We start from the raw sequence: 17,221 nt of genomic DNA on the forward strand, positions 1-17,221 counted from the left end.
GACCCTACAATTCTTCCATGGCTAGTGCATTCACTCTCTCAAACCCTGGAGGCCCTAGAACACCCTGATTCATCCTAGAAATCAAATGACAGCTCAAAGGGAAGGGGTTAGAGCCACAGACCTGACTTGCTTACAATCACTAAAAGAGGTTTAACAAGATCAAAAATGCTCCACCCTGACGAATAAACAATGTGCTCTTAGGGCACAGAGGAAAAATAGGGCTTTAGGCACTAAAAAGTGACACTTCACCCAGATCCAGCCTGGGAAAAGACCAGAGAGAAGGGGGGGGGGAGGGTGGGAAAGTAAGAAATCCCCAGCCCTTATTGGGTCCACACCCCACGCAGGGTAGGGGAAGGTACAGGGGGTGATGGAGGAGAATGCCCTTCAGAACACAAGCCCTCAGGAGCCTGTGGCTACAAAGCCCAAACCCTCCAGGGCGGCCTCCCCAGCTGTCCCGCGGTCCTCTGCACCCGACTTGTGGTGCGCGGTCCACATGCAGGGGGCGGCCTCATATGGTAGAGTTTAGCTTGCGCTCCTGCTTTTGATGCTTCCTTGTTCCCAAGAGAACACTTGGGGAAGTGTTGGGTAGGGAAAAAAAGATTCTCGTTTATTTTGGAAACAAATCAAAAGGGGATTAGGGAATGAAGCACCTTAAGCAATGCCCCCTTGAGACTTCTTTTCACGACCCCAGGGTCTTCACAGGCATAACTTTGGCTCAACGTTTCCCTTCTCAGAGCCAAGAATGGCCAGCGAGGGAAAGGGTGGGGACGAGAGGATGGGGAGGAGGAGGGTCAGGGGAGGTCGGTGCTGAGAGGTGGTCCCTGCCCTCCTCGGCCCCGCCGCCGGCCAGCACAGGGGGCGGTCCCGCTCCTTCTCCCTGGTACATAGGCATTATCTCTTTTTAAAATCTGTATATAATATATATATTTATATTCTCTCTCTATTTATACACATGTATTTATATGGTCTATGTACACGTATTGCACAGGCCTCCTGCAGCTGCCCCCGCTCCTGCCTGGTCAGTGATAGCGGTTCCTCTTCTCTTCACTTTCTGACGTGTAGTCACGGGCCCTGATGCCGTTCTGAAGATTGATGAGCGAGTCCTTCATCTGTAAGACAGGGAAGCCCACCCCAGCCCGGGTTTGTGCCCTCAGTGGGCTTCTCCATTCAGCAGCACCCACCACGCCCACGTATGGCAGGTCCCCCGCCAGGCCAAGGGAGCTAAAGGGAGCAGGCTCCTGAAACAAGGGTGGTTCTCAAGGGACACGGTCTCAGGCTGAAGGGGGACAGCCGATCGAGCACTGGGAACCCCTGGGGTAAGGGGTGCTGTGTCTCAGTGACTTGTGGTCCTTGCTTCACTGAATTAAGAATTCTCTCGAAGGTTCCATTGCTATCAGGACCCGTGTCCGATGCCACTGATCGGCCTTCTACTCACTCACCTTGGTTTCCCAGTGATCCTGAATACTCTGTCCTCCTCCCTTGGTACCTTTGCCACACTGTTCCCCCAGCTCGGACTCTTCTCTCTTGCCCATTCAACCTCACCCATCTACTATCAAGGCCCAGAACAGATCCAAACTTTCTCTGGCTCACAGCCATCTCTCCTTCTCCTGGCCTCTCATGGACCCCTCACTAGGGCTCTGCGCTGCAGTCATCTTTAACGGCTTTGTTTCAGCTGTGTTGGGACTGCACTGTCTTATCCTTCCCTTGTACACCCCAGGTGCCAAGCAAAAAACTGAGTAGGCTCCTAGCTGTACCCATATCACTGAATTAACCGAATCTTAATGGAATTTCTTAACCTTCTTTAAGAAACAGATACATCCCACATCACGGGATGGAGTTTACATGGGGCAATTCCAGCGGTAGAATCCTACCCTGGTTCTAGGTAAGCTGCCTTGTTAACACAGGACGGGTTAACATTTCACAGGTAAACAGTGATGGATTTTGAGAACCTCTGATCTCTCTGCCTAATCCATCACTTTCTTCTCTTTAGTTCTTCGATATCAGGAGGGATGAGGGGCCCATTAATGTTCTTTTAAAGGGAACAGAACGATGGGAATTCCCTGGCGGTCCAGTGGTTAGGACTACGGCGCTTTCACTGGCAGGACCTGGGTTTAATCCCTGGTCGGGGAACTAAGATCCCACAAACCATGCAGCGTGGCACGCCGCCCCCCACCCCCAACCCCAAAAAAGGGGGAAAAGAAAAACGAAAAACAAAATCAAGGGAACGGAATGAGACACCAATCTTAATGCTTGTACAGTCGAGTCTACGAGGCTACAGGTCTGCCTGCGCCAAGCTCCTTCTGAAGGAGACCCACCCTGAATAGAATTCCATAGCTGGAAGGGGACCGGGTCATCCAGTCCAACTGCCCCCCGCCTTTAATTCATAAGTCCCTCACCCCACATCATCGCATCACCCTCTGAGCACTTTCAGTCCTTCAAAGTAGCCCGTTCCATTGCTGGACTGCTCTACCCGTAAGGAGTCTGCTTTTCGTTGATGACTCAAAAATCCGATTCCCTATAACTTCTGGCCCTAGTTCAGTCCCCTGGAGGTTCACAAGCAGTGTAACCCTTCTTCTAGATGTTAGACCCCAACGTCTGAAGACTGTCCTGTGCTGCTCACCCACCCCAGTCTTCCCTGTTCCTGAGCACATCTTTAATTCTATCAAGCCTTCCTGATAGGCCAGAGCTTCCAAACTCCTTGCTGTGTTGTCTGCCCTCCTTTGGTTAAAAAAAAAATGCCCTCCTTAAACGTGGCTCCAATGTTATGCGTGATACTCTAAACCCATTAAACTGGATCATGATAGCTGCATTAAAATTCTCTCTCCTTAATTTAGAGCTAAGAGACCAAACCATGAAGGGGAAGTAAAGTCGAATATTCACGAGTCCCTCCCATGGGCCATCAGATCAAATGTGACAGCAATTTCACGAAGCAATGATTATAATTCCAATTTTATAAATGAAGAAACCGAAGGTTCCTAATACTAAATCCCTTGCTTGAGGTCACAAAACTAGTCAGTGGCAAGATTAGGATTCCACCTCAGTCTGATAAAATGAAGCTAACTATTGATTTTGCCCCAGAACGACTTTCTTAAATAGACGCATCTAGTTTTTCAGAAAGAAAACTGTACCAGGAAGAAGACGTTATGAAAAGGAGACACACTACCAGCCATCTTCCCAGACTCTCAGCACAGCCCCTAAGGAGGAGCCAGGGCCTGGGCGTTGGGTGTTGTGTGCATGTTTTGAGGGCAGGAGGTGGGGGAGGGGAGCACACATCAAAAGGAATTAGAAAGACACGCTCTCTGGGAAGATAAATCTCTGCAAAAAGGGGGCTATCTCTTTCAAGGCCTGTCAGATGGCTATGGGTTACCAAGAAAAAAAATTAGCTCTCCTTCCATCTAACCTACAGTTTTCCTACTGCAAATCCAGTGTGCTATTTCACTGATATAATTTTGGGGAATACACCGGTGTCTCCAACAGCTCACTCAAGGATGGCTTTAAAATTAGAACAGTGGATGGCCTGGGGGAAGAACGAATGGGAGGAGGGCATCTGGTGGACGGTGATGGAGATGGCGCTCTCAGAGCACAGGGTAGAAGTCCCATCTCCATAAGACCAGGGCCAAGAGGGACGGTGGGGGCATCTCACCTGGTCAAGAAGCATCACCGAGGATTTGATGATCTCCCTCCATTTTTGGAGCTCGGTATCGTGGTACTTTTGCTGGGACTCTAAGAGCTGGGCCCACTCTGTCTGAGACTGGGGTAACCTGTGGGGTAGAAGAAGGGGTACCCCAACAGCTGGAGTTATGGCCCGTCGACTGTCCTAGGCGCCCAGACCCCTGAAGGACAGAGAGCCACATCAGAGTGCTCTGTCCCTTGCTCAGTGCCCTGGTTCCCCTGTGCCCCAAATCAGAAGCAGACTGAAACTACAGGGACAGTTTTCAGAGCCTGCCTAGGGACTCATCCCAAAGGGTTATCCGCCCGCCAAGGGCAGCAGGGCCGTCCCAAGGAGACTGGGAAGCAGGAGCCGGGACACAGTACTGGCTGGGGTGAAGGTGGGAGCAAGGGGGAGAGGCCAGGATTACCTTTCCTGGAGCCTCAGACCCTGCCAGGCAGTGAGGGTCTGGGTGGTATATTCCAACATCCAGAGCTTGTAGAAGAGCATCATGTTGAGGATGACCAGCAGCACCAGACTAAGGAGGAGACAAGGGAAAAAGCAAGAGCCATGAGACGGGATCTGGGAGAGCGTCCGCCCTCTCAGAGCCAGGGCCCCCCTCCCCAGCGGCCGCTGTCCTTGACCACCGGGTCACCTGAAGCATCGCAGTGAGTGATTAAGTGAGCCGGAGGGATGCAGCAAGGTGGGGGGGGGCGGGGGGAAGAGAGGGAGAGAGAGAAGCAGTGTCATCGGGAGGGGCCAGGAAAGGGCTGTGGAGAGGTGTGTGGGGTGAACGCATCAGAAAGGAGAGACATACAAGTCACCCAGACACCTGGGTGCTGGGGGAAGCGAGGTAAGATGGAGAGGAAAAGAGATGAGGGGGTAAAAGAAGCAATCATAGAGCCAGCACCTGAAACAGATCCCAATGGGAGCAAGGAAGAAAAACAGAGAGGAGGCAGAGGTTAGAAACAGGCTCGTGTGGGGAAGGGGAAAGCCGCGCTCAACCCGAGGCAGAGAGAACGTGAGCGTCCGTGACAAAGAAACGCCAGGAGCAGAGACACAGCAGGATGGGGACATCTAGCAGGAAGCGGGGGGCGGGGAGCAACTGTAAAGAGACTCTTAGCACTTCAAGGGTGATCAGTCGAGACAAAGTTCCTCCTACAAACCCAAACCAGGGGAGGAATTCCAGTGGGATTCCCAGCTCTGCCCCTGATACGCCTCCCAGATGTTAGCACAACTGCCCAAGAGCTGCCATCTCCTCCGTGCACCTGCCACAGCCCTGCACGGGGCACGAGGACCAGCCGAGCCTTCTCAGGGATGGGCTGGAACTGCTCAGAGTCAGGGAGGTGGCAGGAAAACCAGGGGCCGGAGGACCCAGTGGGGAATGATGAAGAGTCACTGGGAATTCTCTTCTCTTGGCCTCAGTGGCCTAAAGATCATTTTATAACAGAGGTTCATGGGATGGAGAGATGAACGCTCCGGGAAAGAGAGGACGCAGACACGCAGAACTGGGTACAAAGCCTGGCTCACTACTTAAACATCTCAACTTTCAATCAAGTTTCCTAGCTTCACTGAAACCCAGTTCCCTCAACAGGCTAATAATACCTACCCTGCTGAGGTTGTTATGTGCATGGAAGGAATGTATGTGAAGCCCTCCACAAGGAGCAGTTATTTTCATTAAAGGAGGAAGTACAGACACACAGGAAAAAGAATGACAAAAATGGGAAGATAAAACAAATAGATGGAAAAAAGACCAACATAGAAAGAAAACCTATACTACGCCTCTGACCTTTCAAAGTGTGTGCTGCCTGTGGTGTGTGGTGTGTGGTGCGTGTGGTGTGTGTTACTGCGTTCCTCACCTGGGCTTCCAGCACTATGGACGGCGGCATTCCTTAAAGCCAGCGGCAAATCCCTGGGGCTACTCCGCTGTGTTCTTGGGGCTCTCTGAGTTTTCCATGAGAACTTCTAAATGTTGTATTGAATCTCAATGATACCACCTTTAATTGCATCAGTACGCCTGGACCACCTGAAGGCCGCGTCCTCAGAGTGTGCGGCACACAATCTTAGTACTCGCGTTTGGGTTTGTGTTTACAGTCCTGTCTGTGCTCAGTGGAGGTCAAGGGACACCCCTGCCCGCTTCCCGAGTGAAGGCTTGGGGGTGGTCTAAACAGAGAAGAGGTAGGAGGCTGGGGTCACCACAGGGCAGGCTTATGGCAGCCGGGGCCTCTAAGACGCAGGGCAACGTGCACTGTACCAGAAGGTTCCACTCACAGGCTGGGAGCAGACCCACCGCCTGGACCCTCTAGGGTTGAATGACGAGGCCTAATTATCCTAAACTAACAAAGCGCCAACGTTTGTTAATATGCTATACAATTTACTCAGGCCCCTGGCCTTCTCTACTAAATAATGACAAAACACAGAGAGAGCTTAAACAGAACTAACCCAAGGTTAGAGTTTTCTGTTGACCAAAACCAACATCAGAGATTTAGTTTTAACAATGGCATGAATCACATTAAAATGATGCTGCTAAACATGAATTCTACTGGTTTTACAGTTGTCTTTATATTTAATTTTGTAAAAATATGTTGGCTTCTTATGCCATAGTCAGAAGACTTTTGCATCTACTTTTATGTTACATATTCAGGTAAGGTTAGCAAAAGAGCCCCCCTCGTGACCCTCAAAGGCCCCTCTCCCTAGGTGGTCCCCAGATCTGTCCTCAGCCCATTTCCTTTCTCACGCTCCACACTCTCCTCCGATGATCATCTCATTCCCACCATGGCTTTAACGCTACCGACAACTAAATCTGCAACTGCAGCCTAAACTTCCCTCCTAAGCTCCAGGTCCACATCAAGAAATATCTATCTGTCACATCCGCCTGAACAATCTATGGCAGCGCAGAGACATCGGGACCTGACAGCATCTTCTGTGACAACTTTCCTCTAAGTTCCAGGTTTCTGTCCGTGACACAACCATCTACAGGCACGCAGATCAGGAAGTCCTCTTCCTTCGCTCCATAACCAGGTGGAACGAGCCTTCACCTTCTGGGCCCTCTCAGCCCCAGGAGGCCCTCATCTCAGCGTGACAGCCCCTCCCGCCGAGATCACTGCCTCCAGTCCGTTCTCGTCTAGCCCATGCGCCATATTGCCGTCAGAGTGATTTTTTTTTTTTTAAGTGCAAATCCAACCATGTCAGTCCAGGACTTCCTTCCCAGATTCCTGTGGGCAGAGCTGTGGACCTGCTTCTGCAATCCTGAAAAATGCTTTAGTGAAGGCATGAAGGGCTGGGGGTGGGGCGGGAGTCACAGAAGCAGGACAGAGCTACGCACAGTCTAATGCCTGGTGCACACCTGGTAGAGCCAGCGTCTGGGCAGCTCCTGAGCCCCCCCAAGCCGTGCCGCCATGTCTCACAGCACAGCCCAGGCAGGAAGGGCTGGGCGATCAGGCGGTGGGCCCAACCAAGCGGAAGAGCTGTCTGTACTTAGCTGTCCAAGCTGTTCCTGCTCAAGGTTTACACAAGTCCTGAGCAGGCTCTGGGCTCACACTTCAGAAAGCTGTGTCTTCCCATCTTACACCCTCAATTTTTTCAACGAACTTTCTCCCTGGCCCAGCATCTTTCTGTGCAAGTTACTGAGCCCACAGCTTTACAGCACTATGGCAGTGATTATACATTGCTTATATTAAAATAAGCATACACTTTTCCTGGACTCTAGTCATCGATTGTGTCTGGCCACCCTGCCAAAGGGTGGGCCCCATAAGTGCACAGTCCCGACGCCTGGCACAGAGCAGACACCCAGAACGTCTGTCACAAACAAATGAATGGGCTCCTAAAATGCTCTGTGGCATCTCTATGTTAGCATTTATCCAACAGTGTAGCAACTGTGAATTTCCTGTCTGTTTGACCCACTTGAAACTGAGCTCCTGAAGGGCATGAATGCTGCACGCAGCATCTTCTTCTGAATCCTGAAGGCCTAGCATACAGTAAGTGCTGAGTGAAACAGAGAAAAAGCAGCAAAGAGGCAAGGAAGGACAGACAGAGCAACCGATCTGGAGAGGTACTAGAGGAGAAAGCAAAAACCAGGGCAGCAGCGAGGGTGTTTGGATGCCTGAGGAAGACAGATGGGGAGGAGGTGGCAGGCGAGAAAGGAAGTGGCAGGCGAGAAAGGAAGGCGGCCGGGGCAGGGCGGGGGAGGAGAGCCGGAGTCCCTTACACACAGCTGATAACCAGCAGCAGCTTGGACACACTCTGCAGGTGGAAACCATTGGGGCCGTCCTCAGGGATGTGCCGTGTCTGCGTGGAACCTGTGGGGAGAAGGAAGAGGCCGTCACCATGTGGCCCGCCAGGCCACCAACGGCCGACGTGATGCTGGTCACGCACAGAACTGCCCGTGACACTGTTGCGGCAACGATGTGAGACGTGGACCCGGCCCTCAGGGAAGGGAAGCTCCTCGAGGGCGAGGGGGACAGGAAAGTGACCGAACAAATGAGAAAGTCACCTGACCTCTGTAGCTAGGACATGCAGAGGCAGGACACAGCGACCTGCAGCCGTGGAAGAGAAACAGCACTGGGCGGGGACCAGAGACAGCTTTCAGCTCTGGCTTTATCCATAACTGGCCATGTGACGTTGAGCAAGTCACGTAATCCACTGAGGGCCGGTTTATTCGAAAGCAAAGTTAGCCAGGAGTCCTGTATGTAAATCTCATGAACAAGACGGGAGTGCTCTGGCTGAAGCCAGGCGAGGGACAAGGAAGGCTGGCACCCTCCTCCTCCTCGTCCCCTGCCCCATCAAATCTGATGAACACCCGGGGAAGTGCAGAGCACAGCCTGAAAATCCCTTGCTGCACGTTTCCATGACCGAGCAAAGACGGGAGGTTGTGAATGGCTGGATGGGAGGAGGGAGCCCTACTGCCTGGCAGGGGCCAAGGAGGGGGCTGCCTTGTACTCCCTGACCTTTGTGTCATGAGGTAACCCTGGGGCCTGAGCTTCGGCTTCTCCCTGGGGCATGTCCCAAGAGCGCGGAAGCTGCAGGCTTGAGCCTAGACAAGCAGGGAGCCTCGGAGCTCAGGGAACATGGAGGCAGAAACCCAAAGGCAACTTCTGTTCTGCAGAGCACACAGAGGGGTTCAGCAGGGGCCGAGGAGCTTAAGGGCAAAGGGAAATGGCAGAGCATCCGGAGTCTCAGATTTAATGAGTCGTGAGCCAATTATACGCAGTCCACCCCACGCTGCAAACTGAGCATGCCTGTGTGCCTGGCGTAGGCACGCAGCTCCCGCCCACAGCCCTGAGCCACGCCTCCCCGGCCCCCACCCAGCACACACCTGCCACGTGCTTGATCCTGTGGCCCACATCTTCATCGGTGGGCGTGGTCACGGGGCTCATCGCCTCCTCCAGGTGGGGCACCCGCAGGTGGGCATGGGGACGTTTCCTCCTCCGCACCGACGGGGGCTTACTGGCCTTCTCCTTGGGAGACTGTCTGTGCAGCTCAGCCAGGTAGGTGCTCTCCGTTTTGGTCAGCTCGCTCTCTGTCAGGGTCAAAAGGCCACATCAGAGGACATCTGCCCCTACCTCCAATCCAGCACGCTGGCCTCCAGAAGCAGCGGTCTACTCCTAGTCGAACGTTCTCTAAGGGGTCCATCTTCCCCTACTGTACTCTGGGATGTTGCCTGGGAGGGCGGGGGTCCCTCAGGGATGCCCATGAGCCCCAGGAAATACTCCTGGGACCCAGCCCAGCCCAAAGCCCTCTCTGGGTCGTTCAACAGTGTGTAGAGACAAAGGCTCCCAACATGCATCCTCACGTATGCAATCTGGGGCACGTCACATTTCCCAATGGACGCCTTCACGGGTTACTTCCTTCTCATAACAGAATCACCACCAGTGTGCCTGGATCTCAGGCTCATTTTGGGGGGAGTCATGGATCCCTTCATGATGACGATCTCATAAAGGTTACAGTCAGAATCTCTTGAACGTGCGTATGTTCACATACGTGCTGAACTCTGTACCCATTTCTGGGGCAGACTCAGGGACCCCGTGAAGCCCGCTCACTGCCCCCGTCTCGCCCCGTGCCCCATGCCTCTCACTCCTGAACGGTGACAGCGGGACGGTTCGCCCAGCACCAGCGACGGTGCTCACCCAAGTGGCGGAAGTAGTCCTCCAGCCCACTCCAGAAGTTCTTCTCGATGAACGTTTTCACCAGCCCCCAGGGCTGTTTTCGATAGCGCAGCTCTGTGGAGACCCTGAGAAACAAGCCACAGACAAGATCAGCCGTTTGCTGGGCGGATCTTCCTCTGCCGGGAAAAGGAAACTTCAGGTTTAAGGCCGCAGCAGCTTCACATCTGTGCTGCCCTTTACAAGTTAAAAGAGCCCCTTCACATCCACATCACCTGACCTCCCTGGCCACCCCTTGGGGTAGGTGAAGCTAGTGGATTTACCCTCACTTCACAGAAGAGAAAACTGAGTCTTAGAATTTGTAAGCAGACCAAAGACTAGCAAGAAGGGCTCTGACTCCAAGCCCAGAGCTTGCTCACGATGCCACTCGGCCTCCTCCCAGGAGGGCTCCGGATGGCGGGCAGCCTGCCGGCCCCAGGGCCCTTCTCTCCTTCTCCAGCGACTTTTAGCGCAGGGCAGGCTCTCGGGCTTCATGGCGTCCACCTTTAAGAGCTTCATCAGCTCCTGGCCTGGCCCCTGCCCCCCCACCCTCCCGGGACCTCGCCAGCTCCGGCTCTGTCCCCAGCACTCTCTCCCCGCCGTGGGCGCCTCCGCTGCCCCGTCCCCTGCAGCATCACCTCCCTCTGCTCCTGCACGGTCACGCTGCTCTGCCTCTCCTGAAGGGGCGCTTTCATCGGTTACTAGATGCCCCCAGTTTACGCTCCCCACGCTCAAGGCTCCCTGCTCTGCCCTCAGGAGGAAGAAGGGACCTCACTCCCAGCCCCGGCCCGATGTGTGTGTGTGTCTACGGCCACCTCACCCCCACCCAGCAACTCTTCCCTGGATTGAGGGTGGGCACCTCTCTGTGAAGGTCTGTCTGGGGTCAACCAACTACCTCTGCGTGAGCTGGACAGAAGGGACATCCAACTGGAGGACCCTCCAAGGAAGCTGGAAGCGAGGAACACAGATGCTGCAGGGGAGGGACAGCGGGGCAGGGGGGAGAAGAGAGAAGGGAGGGGGTGGAGGGCGGGAGGAGAAAAGGAAGGAAGGGAGAGAGGGAAGGAGGGAGGAGGAGCGGGGGAGGGAGGGACGAGGAGTTGCTCAGAGAGAAGCACCGAAACCAAAAAAAATGTTTCAAAGATGAGAAAGCTTCAGGCCCTTTTCAAGGTATGGGTATTCAGATCTTCCTGATTCCCCAGAGACCTCTCGCAGCCTTTCACCAAACTCCTATTTTATTTGAACAATGTGAGTGAACTTCTGCTCCGTATAACCAGAAAAACTGGGTCTAAGGTACAGGTACACGATCGGTTGTTTTCAAATGGGTGTGTGTCTTGGCTTTTCGGTCAGACTACAAGCTTCGTGGAATGTCAGGGTCTAAATTTCTTCCTTCCTTGAAGTCACGTTACAGTGCCCAGGTCAGGACTCGAGCCACAAACAGCGTCTAACTAATCATTCAGTCAACCTTTTCTGACTCTGCTGTGTGCAGGCCCCGTGCTGGGTGCTGGGAATGCAGTGGTGTGTGGGCTGGGACTCCTGCTGGCCGGGATGGCCGGAGCTGCCACCATCAGGGAGACGCACGTGCGGGAACTCGCAATACGCCCAGCACCCAGCACCCAGCAGGGTGGGAAGGGCAGAGGTTTGCTTTTCTGAGACCTGGGTTTCAACACTTTTGACTCTTGGAAAAGTTACTTAACTTGTATGACCCTCAGCTTTCTTATCTGAAAAGTGAGGATAAACCCACCTCCTTGGGTTATTCTAAAGAATCCAGTTCTTGGAGGTGAAGTACCTACACAGTATTTTATAAACTGCAGACAATCACTAAAAAGCAGTGCTTGTGACAGGTTTACTAAAGAGACGCACAGAGGGGTAAAGGGAACACGTGGTGGAGAGAAGCATGAACGGTCAGGACGGGGAGGGGTGGGGTCTCGGAGGCTCCAGAGAGAAGACAGAATAAAGGCTGAGGCAGCAGCCAGTACACCCGGCCTCCCCTCCTCCCCAGGAGCACATCCACGCTTTCTGCTGCAGCTCCCCCAGGTGCACAAGGAACTTGCTCCGCACCCGCTCGGCCGTAGAGACAGCACCTGAGTCGACTCTTGTTCCGGGCCACGCGGGTGAGAGTGTAGCGGTTGATGGTGTAGAAGTAGTCGTGATACGGCACGTCGTGCGTGAGGACCTCGGCGTCGACCACGTAGCACTCGCTCTCCTGGCTCGCCTTGTACATGGTCTGTGGGGAGGAAAGTGTCGTGGGACGAGGCTGACGAGAAGCAAGATGGGAAAAGCACTTCCTTCCCAATCTCCCCAGCCCACCCCCAACTCCTGAACGGGGACCCGGAACCACGGGAAATGGCAGCATCTAAGCATGTCAAATGCCGCCGTGTCAAGGCTAAACAACACTGTCACCCAGACACTCCTTCCTGACGTCTCTCCTGAATCCTCCACGACAGAACAGAGGCTTTTCCAGCCCGCCCTTACTGGCCTCTGCCCGGGGCTCACCTGTGTCTCCCTGACAGTGGCAGTTTTGGGAGCCAGAGGGTTGGTAAGGGTGATGGTGTAAAGAATCACTCGGCTCTGGTTTCCATTGTCTTCCTTCTTCCACGGGTGGAAGATGATATCTGAGGGGAGAGATGAGCCGTGGGATGAGGGAGGGAGAGAGGCGCGCCATCCCCACATCTGAACGTCCCCCCCAGTGACCTTCTCTTGACTGTACCGACTGCCGACTGGCCCCCAACAGGAAGCCAACGGGAGCCTGAGGGCCGGGGTAGGAGGGTGAGAGGAGGGGGCGTCAAAGCAGAAAGCAGCTCATTGTAGCACGGCCGAAATCCTACACAGGGCTCCAGAATGCTGATTGTTCTGGGGCCACCTACGGGGCAGCTGGCAACACTGGGGTTACTGTGATGAGGGCCTGGGATCCTTGGGACCAAGTCTTCTGCTCCGAGGCATGACCTCCCCATGCCCTCGGCTCGCCCCTCCTCCTGGCAGAGGGCTTCGCCGATGCCCAAGGGCTCTTCCGCAGACTCGGACCCCAAGCAGCCCTGCCGGTCCCTGCGGTGCGGCCGAGCAGGGGCAAGGAGCACACAGGTGCAAAGCATCAACTCTGAGAGCTTGAGGTTTGAATCCCAGCTGGGCCCCTTCCTATTAGCTGCATGACCTTGGGCGTCTAGTAATGGTCTGAGTTTCAGCGTCCTCACTGGTACCGTGGGGATCACGATCCTGGCACACAGGGCAGACGGGAGGACTGAACGAGACAGTGTAATGCGCCTGGTGGACAGCACATGCCGACAGGACGTGGTAGCTGCTACTCTCTACTAGACGGTGAGCCCTGGAGGATCCTGTTCGCCGCCGAGCCTTTGGGGCCCGGCACCGAGGGTCTGGACACCGAGGGCGAGCGTACAGCCGCAGTGGTGCGGGGAGGAGTAGCCGGCAGGGCCCCGAGGAGCTCCGGCACCGCGTGAGGCCAGAGAGGGGGCGCCCCGGGCCATCAGGCGGCCTGGAAAAGGAGGGCGCTTGGGAGGAGAGGAAAGGAGAGTGGACAGAGAGGGAAGGGGTGGGAGGCACCAGCCCCGGGAGGGACGGACCTGAGAAGCGTCGTTGCTCCATGAAGTCCCGCTGGAAGGGCGAGTCGGTGAACAGGAGGTCGTACAGCTTGTCCACGCTGAAGTTGAAGACTTCGTTCACGTACTGCCGGCCACTCAGGTCCTCGTAGAAGGCCTGGACCTCCCCTGCAGAGAGGATGAGGAGGGAGACAGGGAAGGTGAGGGAGACCCCAGGGTCACCCCCCCAGAGCACTGATGTCTCCGTGGCTAATGTGGGAACGGCCACCAAGGCTCAAAGGAGGCCGCGGAGTGGGGCAGCGGGGCCCTGGCCTCCGCCGTTCGTGGCTTTGTGTCAGTCGGCCTCCTTCCTCAGCGGGCATGCACGCTACGGACTCTAGCTTTACAAAGAGTTTGGGAATGTGCTATTTGCCTTTACACTCTCAAGCCTTCCTAATTAAAGTGATCTTAGACCAAAGTTTAAATAAATGACTACTTCCTGGGCTTGCCGGAACCCAGAGGATCCGTTATCAAGAGTCTGTAAGTTAAACCACAATTGACAGCAAATGTCATCGCAACCCATGGCACCGGTGTGTCCAGGGACGCTGATGAATCTGTTTTTACAAAAGCTTCTGAGGCTGGTCTGGTCTGCAGGGCCGTGATCTCTGCGCAAGGTCTGCTCTCCTTCCATAAGGCAGCCTATACCCCTTTCAAAAAATTTAATTTTCTACAGGAGAGAGTTTCTGAGTACAGGTGAGTTGCTCAAACCCCAGCATTCCTCTTGAGCCCTCGGCACCCCACAGGCCCTAATTACTGCACCTGCAGGGGCTGTTATCTGATCTCAAGCAGAACGCTGCCATTTCTGGCATCCCTGTGACCCTGAGAAGGCCAAGGAGGAGTTCACGAGCATCCTGGAGGGTCCGTGCCCATGACTGTGCAGGATCAGGACCGTGGAGCACAGCTCGGGGGATACTCACTTCTCAGTTTACATGACGGCACCCCGGTTCTTAGGCAGTGCCCACCTGCGCAGTCCTTTGCACCGACCCTGCACCCTAGATGGCAGTGGGCAAGCCCACCACAGGTGAGAAAACCCCTACCAGTGACTCACAGGAGACCGTCCACAGATGGGTAAGTGAGCACTGTCTGCACAGCCTCGCCAGTCAGAACCCACCACCAACTCAAAGGAGGTAAGCCATCAACCATACTCGTGAACACTGAGGATCTGGCCTCCCGCCCTGGAATGTCAGAGGCAGCGTGTTCCCGAGGGAGGGCTAGACGCCAACCCTACGCAGGAGGGAAGTGAGAAGCTACCCACTTAGGAGTATGAGAGAGAAGGGCAGTCTCCTCAGTCTGTCTGACCAGGCAACAGTCTAGGTCCGAAATCCCCATGCTGGAGCCACCAAAGCAAGTGTCTGTTAAAATGTGTTTCCAGGGCCAGCTGCCTGGCACTTTGCTTGTGGCGTATACACGTAAACACTGTGAGGGGCAGAGCTGCAGGGCACGCCAGTGCCAACAGGGGGCACATGGAGTGACAGACTACATGGCAGACAACCTAACACAACACTGTAAAGCAATCATACTCCAAGAAAGATGTTTAAAAACAAACTGAGACAAAAACAAAGGAAAAAGACAAATATGAAACGACGAGGATACTACGGTGAGGACCTGTAAAAAGGGATGTTTGCTAATAACAAGTGCACCTTTTTTAAAAGAGCTGTTTTACCCACCCACCCTTCCGCCAGGAACCCAGACTGACTCCAGTCTCCATATGGGAACATCCGTTAAGACTTCAAAATGTTTGGAGACAGGAAGTGCCATTGTGCCCCCGCTGTCAGACGCCCACCTTCATCGTGGGTGTCGGAAGAGTCACTGAGCTCGGTGGGGATGTCCTCGTTGTCGTTGAAGTCTAGCGAAGGGGAGTTCACGGGCGCGATGATCTCAATCTTCTCCCCGATGATGCTGTCGATGGCGAGCTCCTTCTCCAGGGACCCGTCGCCCTCCAGCACCTCCTCCTCCAGGGGCAGGCCGTCAAACTGGGGTGGAGACAGAGCGGTCAGCCTGGTCTACTTTCCAAGAGGAAGTCAGAGAGCTGGCCGCGGGAGCCCGCGCGTTCAGAATGCAGCTGCTCAGGGGCTGGGCTGTGGGGGTCAGGGGTCTCCCCAGCTCTGCCGGGGAGGACAGAACACAGCACAGGGCCCTGCCCTTCTCCTGACACCAAGCCCCACACGAGGGCAGAGCCAGCTCCATAGTCCAACTCCTCTCCTGGGGCCAGGCCTCCACCGTCCTGTAACAACGTGGGCCTGCCTCCAACTAGTGCCCTGTTTTCTGAGAGGCTCAAAAGGCTTCCTAAGCAGTTTTTGATTCATTCTCCCATTAGCCCTGGGAGGGAATGGGTACAACTCTTTACATTTTAAAGTCAACCTCAGAGACAGAAAATGGAGACTAGGCATCAAATGCATGATGCTTTCACTCTAAGGCCAAGTGGTCCGACCCCTAAGCCACTGGAATACAAGGCTCCCTTTTCTGGGAACCCTTTCTTCTACCTGCCAGCTCACACCCAGACACTTCCCTCACCAAGCTTCTATCCCCTCTATAACCAAGTCCCAGAGGACAGAGTCCTTCTTACACATTTCTGTCTCTTCTGCAAAGTCTAGCACAGCAGGAAAATAAACCGGAGTGTCGACACTAGGAGCTTCATCACGATTTATGGAATGAATGAACAGATAGCAGTTCTGCAGTCCTCTATCCATGTACAACTTTGACTTTAGATCGAGGCAGTGAAAAAAAAGACCTGGAATAGTTCTCCACCAGTGGGCTGATCACAGCAGCCCACCAAGAGCAAAGCTCACACAGTGGACTTGAAATGGCTCTCACCTGCTCTGAAGCCAAACAAAATCTGGTACCCGAAGCACCAAGAACCCAGCTCTGGATTCTACGCTCATTTGAATGGAGAGCGCCCCTCTGCTCCAGGATGCCTCCCTGCATAAACCGAACACAGTGTAACCAACCTCCCCTCTACCTGCTCCCCAGGTTGGGGTCCTGTGGAGTCAACAAGGCTGGGAAACACTGCCGCCGGATTGGGTGGAAGCAAAGGGCTCCCTGCCCGTACCGAGACGGGCGCTTCGCTGCTCCCCGTGGACGTCAGTGTGCTGTTGGTGATGGACTTCTTGGGCAGCTGTGGGCTGGCATCCGGCCTGGTCTCTATGCTGCTTTTGGAAGAGCTGTCATTCACTTCATTCTCCTCTACAGGGATCTCCTCACAGTAGCTGAAAAGGGACAACGTGAGCCCACGTCAGCCTCAGTGGCCAAGACGGCTGGCCCACAAGAAACTCACACCCATCGATCCATCCCAAACTATGGGCTTTCCTGCTTCTTTGCTTTGTGCATGACCTTCCTCAAACCTCGCGCTGCCCCCGAACTGCTCTCCTAAAACCTCCTTCCCACCTGACACCCCCTCCCCATGGTAAAATTCTGTCCCCAAACTCACCTTTTCTAGGCACCCTCCTTAGATTTATCCCTACCTAAATACGAAAACTGTTTGTCTTAAACTTTCTTTTTCCATTGGCTTCCCATCCCACCCCAACCTGACCATGTGAATCAAACATCCGGGCTGCGAGCATACATCTGATTTCCCACAGTGACCAGGACAGGACTCTGGACGTGAGTGCCCTGCGGGGGCACTGCCCCGATTCTGGATCATGACTAGCAAGCTTCTCTGCATTGCACACCTGAGGGAAACCCTCCTCGAGATACAGGCAGGTGCCCTTCTGCGGACACTTCAGGGATGCCATCGGAGCCTCCCCCAAGGGAGAAATCATCATCACCGTGGTCATCAGCATCTAACTTATACTTTCCATGTTACCTCATCTGGATGCATAACAACTGAGTAAATCATTCCATGC

The 17,221-nt window shown here is 54.3% G+C and overlaps 1 protein-coding gene across 2 annotated transcripts in view; it reads right to left on the bottom strand.

Annotated features, from left to right (window-relative positions):
* Window positions 1-586: 586 nt before the first annotated feature.
* Window positions 587-17,221, bottom strand: part of GRAMD1B (GRAM domain containing 1B) — a 172,118-nt gene continuing 155,483 nt past the window's right edge. For both annotated transcript variants that reach the window (XM_061203282.1, XM_061203281.1), the window contains 11 exons: window positions 16,429-16,585; window positions 15,163-15,352; window positions 13,365-13,508; window positions 12,283-12,401; window positions 11,871-12,013; window positions 9,775-9,878; window positions 8,964-9,167; window positions 7,857-7,947; window positions 4,080-4,187; window positions 3,644-3,761; window positions 587-1,109 (listed from right to left, as the gene is read on the bottom strand). In XM_061203282.1, coding sequence (XP_061059265.1) covers window positions 1,020-1,109; window positions 3,644-3,761; window positions 4,080-4,187; window positions 7,857-7,947; window positions 8,964-9,167; window positions 9,775-9,878; window positions 11,871-12,013; window positions 12,283-12,401; window positions 13,365-13,508; window positions 15,163-15,352; window positions 16,429-16,585 — 1,468 coding nt within the window. In that variant the 3' untranslated portion in view covers window positions 587-1,019. The remainder of the gene's footprint in view (window positions 1,110-3,643; window positions 3,762-4,079; window positions 4,188-7,856; window positions 7,948-8,963; window positions 9,168-9,774; window positions 9,879-11,870; window positions 12,014-12,282; window positions 12,402-13,364; window positions 13,509-15,162; window positions 15,353-16,428; window positions 16,586-17,221) is intronic.

This window comes from Eubalaena glacialis, chromosome 10 (assembly GCF_028564815.1).
Source record: "Eubalaena glacialis isolate mEubGla1 chromosome 10, mEubGla1.1.hap2.+ XY, whole genome shotgun sequence".
Classification (NCBI taxonomy): domain Eukaryota; kingdom Metazoa; phylum Chordata; class Mammalia; order Artiodactyla; family Balaenidae; genus Eubalaena; species Eubalaena glacialis.